The sequence below is a fragment of the Chiloscyllium punctatum genome, chromosome 26, assembly GCF_047496795.1.
Source record: "Chiloscyllium punctatum isolate Juve2018m chromosome 26, sChiPun1.3, whole genome shotgun sequence".
Classification (NCBI taxonomy): Eukaryota; Metazoa; Chordata; class Chondrichthyes; order Orectolobiformes; family Hemiscylliidae; genus Chiloscyllium; species Chiloscyllium punctatum.
In genome coordinates, this window is record NC_092764.1 from 57,703,461 (window position 1) to 57,718,934 (window position 15,474).

At 41.3% G+C, this 15,474-nt stretch overlaps 1 protein-coding gene across 2 annotated transcripts in view; it reads right to left on the bottom strand.

The window, feature by feature from the left end:
- The window catches only part of slc9a5 (solute carrier family 9 member A5), a 279,958-nt gene that overhangs the window by 88,708 nt on the left and 175,776 nt on the right, over positions 1-15,474 (bottom strand). For both annotated transcript variants that reach the window (XM_072547483.1, XM_072547485.1), the window contains exons 8-9: positions 4,808-4,897; positions 2,782-2,852 (exon numbers count right to left, since the gene is read on the bottom strand). In XM_072547483.1, coding sequence (XP_072403584.1) covers positions 2,782-2,852; positions 4,808-4,897 — 161 coding nt within the window. The remainder of the gene's footprint in view (positions 1-2,781; positions 2,853-4,807; positions 4,898-15,474) is intronic.

Genomic DNA, 15,474 nt, shown 5'->3' on the forward strand with positions numbered 1-15,474 from the left:
GAAAGGAATACCTAGTTCCATTCTTACCTACCGAATGGGCCAGAGAGTCACTTGAAGTGATATCTCTTCCTGCTCCTGCAATGTCACTTCAAATGACCTCGAACAATTATGCTTGATCACTCCTTTTCTTTGGCAACAGCATCCAAAAACAGTCTCCTTGTGTTAGTATTGGTGGTGAACAACTGACTATTGATTTATTATCATGTTTTCTGTCACTTCAGTGATCTGTTAATTTACTTAAAATAATGGATTTCACTTCCCTGTTAAAATAATAGATGAAGAAATTAACTACAAATGTAATATGAGCAATAATTTCTTGACTTGTTGACTTTCCTGTTTTAAAGCAATCTATTCTTGATTAAAGTTATGCCTAGTATTACATTGCACTTTGCAATATAACTATGCTGTAATAAAGTTCCAAGTAATTACAATAATAATTAAAGTTCAAAGAAATTAAAAGCTAGAAGGGCAAAGTAATAATTTATCAAGCAAATAGATCTGAATTAAATTATAAATATTGCAATGCTCTCTCTATCTCCAATACAATGCCTCATGTATATTTAATGGTAATCATAAGAAAACTGTCATTTTTACATGTAAAGTGAATGGTTGAAAAACTGAATAGATTTTCATTCTATCCCTGTCACTTTGCAGTGTTTTGCCAGAGGAAATCACTCACCCTTTATCGAACCATTTAAAGTTGGGAATAGACAGAATTAGGCTCTTAATTCAATGTTTTTGCATATTTTCTACACTTCAAAGTTTGCAAACTATCAAACCAAGATGGCGGCGGAGTAGTAGGGCTGAGCCCAGGGCTTGTCCCCTCCCATTGGCTTTTCTTCCTCTCTTTCTTCTTTTTGCTTTCGCTTTTGTTTCTTCATTTTGCTTTTCTTTAAGGCCTTTTGCAGGGATTCGGCAGCATCGGCATGGCAGTGAGAGCGGTTCATGCGTAGAATGGCAGCAGCTTCCCGGCAATCAGAGGTGGTGTTATCAGCAGTAGCTAGGTTGCGACTCCTCTTGGTGATTGGGGAGATGGCAAATCTCCTCCTGTCGATCTGAGGTGGTGACAGCAGCCATGACAGCAGCAGCAAAAACGTGACTCCTCCTGGCAATAGATTTGCTGTAAGAGACTCCAGGTGAGGGACTTTAAGACCTCTACATTTTTTTTCTTTCCTTTTGGCTCTTTTTCTTTTATTTCTGCTTTATTAAAATTTACTTTTTTTGAAAATTATGGTTTTGTGAGTAAGATGATGCCAGTGAATGGCAATCTTGTGCACTTTTCTCTGTCCTGTACTTGAGTACACATGACAATAAAATCTAATTCTGATTTTACGAATACTGCATTCTGGCTGGCAGGTATGGAAACTGGCCCCCTGAGCTTTAGTGTTGAAATGTTCAGTCCATCTGGAGACATGCACACAATGTAGATTTTTAAAAAAGCATGCATTTATACACTGCCTTTCATAGTCTCACGACATCTGAAACACTTTACAGCCAATGAATTACTATTGAAGTGATGTCATACTTTTTAATACATGGACACGACAGCCAATTTTTACACAGCAAACTCCCAAAAATAGCAATGACCCGATAGTCTGTTTTGGTGATGATGGTTCAGGAATGAATGTTGGCCAGGTCAGTGGGAGGAACTCCCTTAATCTGAACAGCATCATGGGATTTTTCTTGCTCATTTGAGAGGGCAAGTTTCACCCAAATTGAGAAACATTTTTGGCTTCATTTCCTTCCTTTGAAAGTTTTTTTTTATCAACAACCATGTTCCCGCGTCCTACCAAAAGCATTGGATATGTTTCAACATAGCTTCAACATCAGATGAAGTCATTGGCAACACTTGACAAATTACCAGTGTAAGGTTTGTTTACACCATGGTGTATTAATGGGTGTTCTTTCTTAACATGGGAAGACCTCAGCTGCTGTAGCTATTGGGTCCAGCTATCCAGTGTGTAGCTGTTCAGAGTTTCCTTGTGGACAGAAACAGATTTAAATACCTCCACTTACAACCCCAATCCAGGAAACTTCCAGACAAAGGGGAAACAGTCTATTTTCAGTTTTCCTGAATCACCCTTGTTTCTTTCAGGACTTCCTGGGCCCTGGAAAACCTATCTTTTACAAAATCATATTCAGCAGGTTCCTTTCCATCAGCCTCTGCATTACACAACGATTGTCTCAGGCCTTAAGTTACAACAATGTTTCACTCTATTGCAGCAGTGACAGTTCAAAAGCAATGTGAAAGATTTGATGAATTATGAAAATTTTGTTTAAGGAAGTATTTTCTCTAAGAAATGCCTTTACCTAAAGCAAATACATGTTGTGTATTAAAAAGAATTGATCCTTAGGAAGGTCATGTTTGTCTTTTAAAATATAGAACTATTATTTTTTAAAAGTTTTTCTTAAGTGAACAATTAACAGATTTGACACTAGTTGCAGGAACTACTGCAGCCCAGCATCTGTATGGTATCTGTTTCATTCATCTGGAAGTTAAGAAATAGATTTTCTTTCCTACACACAGTATAGATAATATTAGCGAAAAAATAATTACATAGAAAATCCAACTCTGAGAAGTAAGGATGGCTCAGTGAAAATATTGAGGTAAAAGCAGTTCTATCACATTGTCGACCTACAAGAGGTTACCACAAAAGAATCACTTCTCGTGAATTATCACTTATAAGTAAAATATTTTGAAAGCACTTATATAGCTACCTATCCTTATTGGGTTGATTTAATAGAAATTCAGATAAATTAAATGTTTATTTTGAAACTCACTTGTCTCTCCAATAATGGTAACCATGGTGACCTACAATGTCTTCTACGGCTGCCAGAATGTGGTCAAAAGCCTTTGAATGTAAGAAGCAAAAAGTGGTGTCAGATTCCTAAGAATTGACTTGCTTTCGATAAAGAAATGACAACAAATTACGATGAATATCTCCTGAGCTGACTGATCAAAGAACATATTATTGTGAAAGCAGAATATAGCTGTTACAGTCAGAAGCAATCATCTTATCTTCAAAAAATCTTTTTGTAAAATCACTGTAAACAAATGGAAACATAGTAACATTGAAGAAACCCGGGATACTAAGGCAACTTTAGTTTAACAATAGTGATGGAGAAGGCTGTGTTTATCATGTGGATTAACTACAAAAATGGAAAAGCCTATTTTATGGAACTCAACTAATGCCCACTATATGCAGGTAATTGGCTGTTTGGATTCATTTATCTGGACTTTCCCACAGCATAGATGTTCAGGGTTCTGCAACTAGTCACAGGAACTGTTAGCCTTACCAACTTCAATAATGTTTGCACATATAGAGCCTCACACCTCACTTTGATTCCCTAACAACTTCTATTCATCACTGAACTGAAAATTTACTTGATTTATCTTTCTCCACACCTCTACCTTAACCTAGGAGTGTTTCCATGTTCAGGTTTTCAACAGCATTTGATTTTCTTTGTCCCATTCTTTGCTTGCAACAGTTTTCCACAACTTATACTGTTCTATATAATTCTGTATAGCTCCTTTCTGGTCAACTACTTACAGAGATGATCTATCTCCATCAAAAACAAAAATTACTGGAGAAACTCAGTAAGTCTAGCAGCATCTGTGGAGAGAAAGCAGAGTTAATATTTCAAGTCCAGTGACCCAGCTTCAGAATGCTGCCAGACCTGCTGAGTTTCTCCAGCAATTTCTGTTTTTGTTTCAGATTTCCAGCATCTGCAATTCTTTATTTTTTGACATTTCAATACCTTCTTTAAACTGCCAATATTACTGGTAAAGGAATAGCTTAACAATTGCCAAATTGTTAAATTAAAGCAGTAGTTATCCAATTTAACAAAATGCTTAAAATCCTTCAATAATTGTCCGCTCATGTCCACTCCACAACAGATATCTGACTCATTTATTTATAATCAGATCAGTTACAGGAGGAGTAACTGTTTAGAAGACACTGTTTAGAGTTATCCTCTGGGTGGTTTAACTGTATTTGTGTCTTGACAAACTGAAATCAGTTAATTCAGCAGATTATCAGTAACCTCTGGCCAAACCTTTCTGAATCAGTGGGGACAGGATAGGAGATGGGCCCAGAATTCTCAGTTCTGACAGGTATGCTGGTCTACCAACGTGAGCCACATTCAAACAGGCAAGGCCTGAGCTGGAACAGCTAACCGCCCACAAGCAACAAATAAATATATCAGGTCATTAAGGCACCAAGTAGGGACCCCTCCTGACACAAATGAAATATTTCACAGAGATGCTTCCTGATACACATTGAAAGTATTGAAAAGACATCTTGAGCTGCCCTCTCTCCTTTACCTGTCTCAGCAGGTTACTGCCCTCTCAGTGCTGGATGACACTCTATTGGCCCTCCTGCCTCAGGAGCCCACCCATCATCCTTAATTGGGTGGGGAGTGTGCGTTGCATCTTTAAACTTGTGTTAGATGCAAATAATTTGGTGTATTCGTCTTCTGCATAATAAACGTTTCATTTATTGTTAAAACCAAATCTTGTGTTTCAGTGAAAGACCACCCGTTACAAAAAGAATCTATCAAGCCAGATTTTGGCCTGCGGTCTGGTTTGTCCAATAATAATGTCAGTTGGGATCATAAGAAAACCCAAATCCTGTCCATATGTGGCAACATGTATGTACTGATATTTGACAATCAGTGACTATGAGAGCATTCGCTTATTACAATAGAGGAAAAGACTGTACTTTGAAATTAATGGATGGAAAATTGAATTTGCAGCAACAAAATTTAAGATTCTAGAAAGGAAAAAGACCAGATCTTGTACACCTACACGTTCATGCAACTCTTCATTAAGTGTGGGCTTGTGATGATCACTTCGCTTTACCTTCAACCATTTAACAAGCGGTTTAATGGTCAAACCCTGAAAAAGAAAATATATGAGAAAGATTTGAATGGGTGTGCTTGGATATCTGCAGTGTTGATTAAAAAAAATTAAAGGGGGAAATTGATCATTTGTAGAAATGATAGTGAATCTGTAGCCCATTTCACACTCATCTGACCTATGTTTCATTTGACTACAAATTCTTATTAACCGTTCAGAGAATCATACAGTACAGAAAATGCCCTTTTGCCCTTTGAGTCTGCACCAACACAAACTACACTATGACATTTCAAGTTCTCATCCAAGTACTTTTATGAGGTTTTCTACCTCAACTACCCTCATTCCAGAGCCCCCATCACCCTCAGGTGAAATTGTATTTTCTGAATTCCCCAATAAACTTCCTGCCTTTCACCTTAAAATTTTCCCCCTTTGTTACCGACTCACAAGATCAAATGCTTTCTATCTGCCATGCCCATGCCCTTCATAATCTTATACACCTCCGTCATTTCCTCTCTTAAATCTTCTCTGCTGTTAAGAAAACAGCCTGAGATTATCCAGTGTCTCTTCATAGCTAAGCCGCTTCAACCCAGACAACATCCTGGTGAATCTTCTCTGCACTCCCTCCAGTGCAATCACAGTCTTCCTACTATATGGGACCCAAGACAGCACTCCAGCTGTGGCCTAACCAAAGTTCTATGCAAGTCCAATATTATCTCCCTGCTCTTATAATCTATGCCTCAACTAATAGTGTCTCATATGCACTAACTATCATCTTAATCTGCCCTGCTACCTTCATGGATCTGTGGACAAGCACCTAAGATCCCTTTGTTCCTCTGAGCTTCCGGGTGTCCTGCCATTCAATGAGTGTTTTTTGTAACCACTGTGACAAAGATACTTATATGGTCAATATGTGTTTAGGACTGACATTAAAATGTTTGTAAAAACATTTGAGTGGACTTGGTTTTCCCTAACGAAGATCAGTTTGGACCTTCCTTCAAAACTCTTATTGGAAGAGATTATATAGTTTAATAAGTAATTACCACTTTATCGACAATGGAACTGCTTGAGCTTGTTTGCAGGGAAGTCACGGGTCTGGGTTTAACAATGACTGCAGATGCTGGAAACCAGATTCTGGATTAGTGATGCTGGAAGAGCACAGCAGTTCAGGCAGCATCCAAGGAGCTTCGAAATCGACATTTCAGGCAAAAGCCCTTCATCAGGAATAAAGACAGTGAGCCTGAAGCGTGGAGAGATAAGCTAGAGGAGGGTGAGGGTGGAGAGAAAGTAGCATAGAGTATAATGGGTGAGTGGGGGAAGGGATGAAGGTGATAGGTCAGGGAGGAGAGGGTGGAGTGGATAGGTGGAAAAGGAGATAGGCAGGTAGGACAAGTCCGGACAAGTCATGGGGACAGTGCTGAGCTGGAAGGTTGGAACTAGGGTGAGGTGGAGGAAGGGGAAATGGGGAAACTGTTGAAGTCCACATTGATGCCCTGGAGTTGAAGTGTTCTGAGGCGGAAGATGAGGCGTTCTTCCTCCAGGCGTCTGGTGGTGAGGGAGCGGCGGTGAAGGAGGTCCAGGACCTCCATGTCCTCGGCACAGTGGGAGGGAGAGTTGAAATGTTGGGCCACGGGGCAGTGTGGTTGATTGGTGCAGGTGTCCCGGAGATGTTCCCTAAAGCGCTCTGCTAGGAGGCACCTAGTCTCCCCAATGTAGATGAGACCGCATCGGGAGCAACAGATACAATAAATGATATTAGTGGATGTGCAAGTAAAATTTTGATGGATGTGGAAGGCTCCTTTAGGGCCTTGGATAGAAGTGAGGGAGGAGGTGTGGGCGCAGGTTTTACAGTTCCTGCGGTGGCAGGGGAAAGTGCCAGGATGGGAGGGTGGGTTGTAGGGGGGCGTGGACCTGACCAGGTAGTCACGGAGGGAACAGTCTTTATGGAAGATGGAAAGGGGTGGGGAGGGAAATATATGCCTGGTGGTGGGGTCTGTTTGGAGGTGGCGGAAATGTCAGCGGATGATTTGGTTTATGCGAAGGTGGAAGGTGAGCACCAGGGGCATTCTGTCCTTATTACGGTTGGAGGGGTGGGGTCTGAGGGTGGAGGTGCGGGATGTGGACGAGATGCGTTGGAGGGCATCTTTAACCACGTGGGAAAGGAAATTGCAGTCTCTAAAGAAGAGGCCATCTGGTGTGTTTTGTGGTGGAACTGGTCCTCCTGGGAGCAGATACGGCGGAGGCGGAGGAATTGGGAATACGGGATGGCATTTTTGCAAGAGGTAGGGTGGGAAGAGGTGTAATCCAGGTAGCTGTGGGTGTCGGCGGGTTTGTAAAAAATGTCAGTGTCAAAGCGGTCATCATTAATGGAGATGGAGAGGTCCAGGAAGGGGAGGGAGGTGTCAGAGATGGTCCAGGTAAATTTAAGGTCAGGGTGGAATGTGTTGGTGAAGTTGATGAATTTCTCAACCTCCTCGCGGGAGCACGAGGTGGCACCAATGCAGTCATCAATGTAGCGGAGGAAGAGGTGGGGAGTGGTGCCGGTGTAATTATGGAAGATCAACTGCTCTATGTAGCCAACAAAGAGACAGGCATAGCTGGGGCCCATACGTGTGCCCATGGCTACCCCTTTGGTCTGGAGGAAGTGGGAGGATTCAAAGGAGAAATTGTTAAGGGTGAGGACCAGTTCGGCCAAATGAATGAGAGTGTCGGTGGAAGGGTACTGTTGGGGACGTCTAGAGAGGAAAAAACGGAGGGCTTGGAGGCCCTGGTCGTGGCAGATGGAGGTGTAGAGAGATTGGATATCCATGGTGAAGATGAGGCTTTGGGGGCCAGAGAAACGGAAGTCTTGGAGGAGGTGGAGGGCGTGGGTAGTGTGTCGAACGTATGTGGGGAGTTCCTGGACTAGGGGGGATAGGAGAGTGTTGAGGTCGGTAGAGATGAATTCAGTGGGGCAGGAGCATGCTGAGACAATGGGTCGGCCAGGGTGGTCGAGCTTGTGGATCTTGGGAAGGAGATAGAACCGGGCAGTGCGGGGTTCCCGGACTATGAGGTTGGAAGCTGTGGGTGGGAGATCTCCTGAGGTGATGAGGTTCTGTATGGTCTGGAAGATGATGGTTTGGTGATGGGGGGTGGGGTCATGGTTGAGGGGACAGTAGGAAGAGGTGTCCTCGAGTTGGCGTTTGGCTTCAGCGGTGTAGAGGTCAGTGCGCCAGACTACCACTGCGCCCCCTTTATCTGCTGGCTTGATGGTGAGGTTGGGATTGGAGCAGAGGGATTGGAGGGCTGCTCATTGTGAGGGTGAGAGGTTGTAGTGGGGGAGGGGGGTAGACAGGTTGAGGCGGTTAATGTGGTTGTCACGAGTTTTGAGGGGTTTTTTTTGTACATTGTTTGTAAACGTCACTTGGATTGTAATCTGCTCAGAAAGATGCTACCCATCTTTTTAGAAAATAAAACATTCTAGTTTAGTCTAGTCTAGTGTGAGCACTGGAAAATTGATACAGCAATTCTTCTGAGAACCTTGTGGAGGACTTCCTCTCAACATCCCCTGAATTAACTGCTTCTGAAGATTGCGCTAATAACAATATGTCTCACTTACATGTATCAGGACACCAAATCATAAGGTATCTGGAACATTTCAAATTTTGTTCCTTTCGATTTGAGATTAACAACCTTTTAGCCAAAGGCTTTATTTTTAAATTGATCTCTGAAAAGAAGTTTATTTTATTTCTTTAACTGGTGTGTGTGTGTTTGCATGTTTGCTGAGCAATAATTTTGGTATATATTAATGGAACCTGATTGATAGATTTTTGTGCATTTTGAAACTAATATAATTAAATTAAATAACTTGCAGAAAACATTTAAATATGGGTTGCAAAGAGTGGAACTGAGGAAAGACGGTCCAACCTCAGTCATAACACCACCTCAAACTAAATTCACCACCCCCATTTATACTGTAAGTTACTGTACATGATTGAACCATTTGTTCACATGGGAAATGAAAGGCTTTTGTCTGAAACATTGATTTTCCTGCTCCTCGGATGCTTCCTGACTTACTGTGCCTTTCCAGCACCACTCTAATCTAGACTCTGATCTCCAGCATCTGCAGTCCTCACTTTCGCCCCATATTTACTTTGTCTGCAGCAATTCAGAACAAAAGAGGATACAAACATAAGAAAGGATTGAGCCATTCGGTACCTTTGAACTACTCAATAAGAGCTTGGCTGACCTTTTACCTCAGCCTCACCTTACAACATTGTTTCTACATCCCTTGTTTCTGTTCTGTTCGGTTTGAATTTACCGAACTGAGATGTTCCAAGTGGCTTAAAAGAAAACAAAGGAAACATATCAAACTTGAATTTGAACTTGATCTGGGGATTTTACAACAGTTAGTGGGAATAGTGTGGGAAGGTGAAGCTGTTGCAAAGATCAGCCATGATCTTGATTGTATATTAAGGGAACCTGGTTGATGAATTTCTGTATAGTTTGAAACCAATACAGTTAAATTAGATAACTTGTTGAAAACATTTACATTTTTATTGTAAACAATACAGTAGTGTAACTAAGGAAAGACAGTCCAATCTCAGTCATAGCACCGCTTCAAACCAAATTCCAACGCTCCCACATTTTTCATGGTAGGTCAGTGGACATGATTGAGCAATTTGTTCACATGTTATATCATGCTTACTTGGTCAATAGTAATTCAGAACAAAAGAGGGTACAAACATAAGAATGGATTGAGCCTTGTGGTACTTCTGAGCTACTCGACAATGAATGCAACAAAATTATTGATTTATTTTGCTCAGCAAAGATGCAAACAAACACATCAAATAAAGAAAAGAAATTTTCTCTGCAGACATCAATTTAAAAATAAACTAAATCTGCAGGACTATCCTTTTTCTTTGAATCCATGTGGTGAAGTTACTTGTTACCTAAGAAGTGGGTTTCACACTAATTGACTGAATGCTGTTAACGTACAGAAAGATTAACCACTGTGGTCCTGGTACATTCAGAACCAAATTGTTAATGGTCAGAAATGTTTTAGTTGCCCTGGGAATACTCAGTTTATATTACCACCTATGGTATAATCGAGACTTAACAATCCAGAAGAACACAGCAAGGTTCCTACCATCATTTTCAGCATCTGCAGTCCTATTGGTTTTTAGTTAAGATTCCAGCCAACACTTGATCACTAAGAAAACAGTTCTCTATTAACATTTAATCTTGCTGACTATAGATATTTCTAGTGTCTCTGGGGAGATGTCAAATTCTGCCTGCTGTTTACTAATGTTACAAGTTTACAGGGTCTTGGTAAAGACCTCTGAACCATTGAAATTATGTTTTAAAAGATAGCATTGTATTGGCTCAGGGAACTCAGAAGAAACTTTTTTATTTAGAATTGTTCAGAATGTGGGATACATTGCCACATGCAATAATTGAAGGGCAATGTGAAATCATTGCAGTGAGCAGTATAGATATATTGAAGGGGAAACTGGAAAAGCACATGGAGGAATATGAATAGAAAGCTATGCTAATAAGTTTAGGTAGCATAAGCTGAAAGAAGAGTTGTATAAACATTAACGCCTGCTTTATGTGCTGTAAATTCCATGCTGTAGTTGGGGTGACACTCCCAAGTGATGTGAAATTTATTTCTGGAACCAAAATTCAAAGAAATTCAAAGTGAACCTGCCTAAGTTGTTACTTAACCAAAATGATGTTAAGATCATATAAAATATGCAGCTTCACTCCTGTAAAAACAACTTTAATTTTTGAAGTGCTGAAACCCTTTTCTCAATAATGGTAAAGTAAATACTGGGTAAATAAACTAACTAACTCATAGAATGTTGTGGTTCTATTGGCCAAGCTGGGAATTTGTGTTGCAGACGTTTCGTCCCCTGTCTAGGTGACATCCTCAGTGCTTTGGAGCCTCCTGTGAAGTGCTTCTGTGATGCTTCCTCCGGCATTTGTAGTGGTTTGTATCTGCCGCTTCCGGTTGTCAGTTCCAGCTGTCCGCTTCAGTGGCCGGTATATTGGGTTCAGGTCGATGTGTTTGTTGATAGAATCTGTGGATGAGTACCATGCCTCTAGGAATTCCCTGGCTGTTCTCTGTTTGGCTTGTCCTATAATAGTAGTAAAAACAATGACTGCAGATGCTGGAAACCAGATTCTGGATTAGTGGTGCTGGAAGAGCACAGCAGTTCAGGCAGCATCCGAGGAGCTCCTTGGATGCTGCCTGAACTGTTGTGCTCTTCCAGCACCACTAATCCTATAATAGTAGTGTTGTCCCAGTCGAGTTCATGTTGCTTGTCATCTGCGTGTGTGGCTACTAAGGATAGCTGGTCGTGTCGTTTCGTGGCTAGTTGGTGTTCATGGATGCGGATCGTTAGCTGTCTTCCTGTTTGTCCTATGTAGTGTTTTGTGCAGTCCTTGCATGGGATTTTGCTCATGAGCAAAACCAATGTAGTGTACAAAATCCCATGCAAGGACTGCACAAAACACTACATAGGACAAACAGGAAGACAGCTAATGATCCGCATCCATGAACACCAACTAGCCACGAAACGACACGACCAGTTATCCTTAGTAGCCACACACGCAGAAGACAAGCAACATGAATTCGACTGGGACAACACTACTATTATAGGACAAGCCAAACAGAGAACAGCCAGGGAATTCCTAGAGGCATGGCACTCATCCACAGATTCTATCAACAAACACATCGACCTGGACCCAATATACGGGTCACTGCAGCGGACAGCTGGAACTGACAACCAGAAGCGGCAGATACAAATCACTATAAATGCTGGAGGAAACATCACAGAAGCGCTTCACAGGAGGCTCCCAAGCACTGAGGATGTCACCTAGACAGGGGATAAAACGTCTGCAACACAAATTCCCAGCTCGGCGAACACAACCACAACAACGAGCACCCAAGTTACAAATCTTCTCACAGACTTTTAACTCATAGCATGTACCCTTCAAATCAGCATCAAGTCAAAAGAAGAGTTAAATTGATTGCTAACAGAGTAAATGATGTACTGAAATCAGAGAGGTTTCTGTTTTAATCAGTGGTCTGTGTTGAAGTGGACCATTCTCACCTGAAAGGTGAAAGTGGCCGAGCAGAGGCTGATAGCTAAGTTCGGTACCCATGGGGAGGGCCTCAACGGGACCTTGGGTTCATGTCACATTACAGGTGACCACCATTGCACTATACACACACACAGATACTCCTACACACACACACTCTCACACACACACAGGCACTCCTATACACCCATACACATGGATACACATACACACAGATGCACACACAGACACCTACACACACCCTTACAGACACACACACTCCCACACTCACACATGCACCCCCTCACAGACTTAAAACACTCTGCACTCACGACACACACACACATACACTTTCTCACACTCACAACCCCCAACCCAGACACACACACCTCAAAACCTCAAAAAGGTTTTGAGATTTACACATGAAAGAAGTGAAACTATTACTGTATTCTAACAGATGAAAGGCTTAACAGACAATCAATTTTCCAATGTATAATTTCAGTTACATCACACTGTAAATTTTTGCTATAAATTCTGTGTGTTAGGATTGAGCCCTCCCCTATCACCTGATGAAGGAGCGTCGCTCCGAAAGCTAGTGTGCTTCCAATTAAATCTGTTGGACTATAACCTGGTGTTGTGTGATTTTAACTTTGTACACCTGAAAGGAGACATTACTGTTGCCCCCAGATGCAGGAGATTTTTAGGCGGCAAAAACTACCAAACAGGATATTAAGTTTTCTTTTTAACTAATGTGGACCCCTGTGAAAAGTTGCACTTATGGATATTATAATTAGGATTGGGACAGGCTTGACTGTGATGCCTTCCATTGCTGAACAGTCATTGTTTTGCATTAAAATTTTGTGGATGACCTTTTAGACAAGTTACTACTGGCTTTCTGTGGCTGTGGAACTTTACCCCTGTATGAACCAGAAAAACAAGACAGGAAGAAAAAGGAGAAAAACTCACAAATCCAGAATCTCCTCTATGTTCAGCATGATCAGGAGTAAGATCATGTACAGAGTGACTATTTTAATTTTGACTGATCACTGAATCATTCAGTGACTCACTTGTGTATCTGCAATATGACAGGGCCTTCAAATGATAACTACAGCAGGCATGAGGCATCTGCTTTATGCTGTGTCACTACATAAAGCTCTGTTACTTTGGTAATGCTTGTAGCAAGCTTCACTTTCAACAAAGGTTAGACCTGTATATTGTTAATAGGACAATAAAGTCATGAACAGATGCTTGCTTATCTGCCCTTTTCATCATATAATTAATGCATTTAGTTTGCCGAGCTAATTACAATATATGAGCTGGCTATTTTTATTTGTTTCTATGGAGATTCATTACCTGCTGCACAGACTCATCATTGTGAAAGCAATAAACTCCATAATGAAGATTAGAAAGAAATCACACTGTCGCAAAAATGTATCAGTGAGCTGAAGCTAATTACATTTTTAATATTCATATTCAATACTTTCTGCACCACCATGAGCTCAAACTTATTACTGTATTTCTTTGGGACTGGATGTGACCTTCTTCCTCGGAACATTAAAGCACAGGCTAAATATTCTGAAGAGCTGTTCATCAGCATAGTCACTGAAACATGAAATACTCCTTCACCAATCAAAGGCTGAAGAATGGTAACCAGTCCACCACATTAAGCTATTGGGTGCACAGGTTTATCTTCCCATATTTTTCTATGGCTTCGCTTGATGTTAATCCCATAGTGATCTCCAGCAACACTTAAGCTGGGTAACTATGTCCTCATTCTCACTCCTCATCCAGAGGCAATTTCCATCATTCTGGTGTCCTCAGTCCACCCCTGAGTGGCTCATAGCCACCCCTATCTCCACTGAGGCATTTTAACCTCCATCTCTCCTGCTCCCTGTTCTCCAAGCCTATTCCCGTATACAGTTGTCAGTCTTGCTGGAACCAATTGAGTCAGATTTAATTTCTTCAACAGAAGCACTTTTAAAATCTTGTCCCTAGCCAAGCCACTATTCAGCCATGCATTCATTCATTACCCAACCCTTCACTACTTTTCTCCATCACCCCTCCCTACTTCTTACTCACTACGAAGTCATCAGGAATTACATCAACCAAATCAGGCAAAACTAATGGCCATGACATCGGCTTTGCCTGATGTCCTCAAACTGAATGCTTGGCTGAGCTCCAGGTACCGCCCTATCATGGGAGGTATACAATGAACAATTCACATGCCCACTCTCCCTCATTGTGGAGTGCTGCCTCTCCCAAGGTAAATGATACTTGAGCATCTCATGGCAAGTTTGCATTTTGTGTGAACTTTGAAATGTTAAAGGCTGACTAAGTTCTTGGAAAGGGTCACTCGACCTGAAACATTAACTCTGATTTCTCTGCACAGATACTGCCAGACTTGTTGAGCCTATCCAGCAATTTCTGTTATTGTCTCTGAAAAGTTGAAGGTTGACCGATGATGGAAGGTTCAAAAGGAGATGCTTCAGAATTGCTCTGAACCTGCTGCTGCCTATCATGAAAGACTTGATTGCACAACACTCTGAGATAATACAAAGAACTACCTGACTTTAGCGTATGTGCTATGTCTCACTGACTACATTTTACCTAAAGTCAGTAGGACAGTAATGTGTAAATACTTGAGAGTGGGATCACTTGAAGATATTATGTGTAAAATCAGATGGAATAATGAGACATTTATTCAAAAAAAAGGTCAAGGACTGCAAGAATAACCAGCTTGCACTGCACTAAACAGGGTCACTTGCAGTGTAACCAACAGAAAGTTCCACAGCTAGAAGAGCACAGCAGTTCAGGCAGCATCCGAGGAGCAGTAAAATTGACGTTTCGGGCAGAGGCTCTTCATCAGGAACAAAGCAGAAATGCCAGGACCAAGTGACACAATTAAATTAGTGTCTGATTACATTTACTTAGCTGACATGATCAAAGAGGCAATTAGTGCAAACATTATGTCTTGTGACTGCTTGAGGTCATAATTTACAACATACACTCTTGTACAATGCTGATGAAGTGTGATTTAGTGCCAAATGGGTATCATTTCTGAGTCTGTAGATGCACAATTGGTGCGACTGCCCCTAGCTGATCTTCAAATTAAAACATTACCCTGAAGAGGAAAAACAGTAATTTCTTCTGCCTAGTCCAACTGCTGTTGTCATCATTTTGTGTCATTATTGTGCTGTTGAATTTGGATTGAAGTTGGCAAGGTCTTAACATTATGTCCTTATGAGTGGCTTGTAGGGTCCATCTGAGACACAGGATGATCTCTCATCCTTTAGTTCTGAAGGAGGGTTGCTGAACCCAAAATGTTAACTCTGATTTCTCTCCACAGACTCTTAGATCTGCTGAGTTTTTCCAGCAATTTTTGTTTTGCTCCCATCCTTCTTGTTCTCTTTTGTTTTGTTGTTTCTGACGGCCTTTCAACACCCTCACCATTGCTATTTAGCCATTTATGTAACTGCTAAGGCCCCTAATTTACCCCCAGAACCCAAGTCTTCATGAGTTGCCATGCCCTTGTTGGCCAAAAACTCTCCTCATGT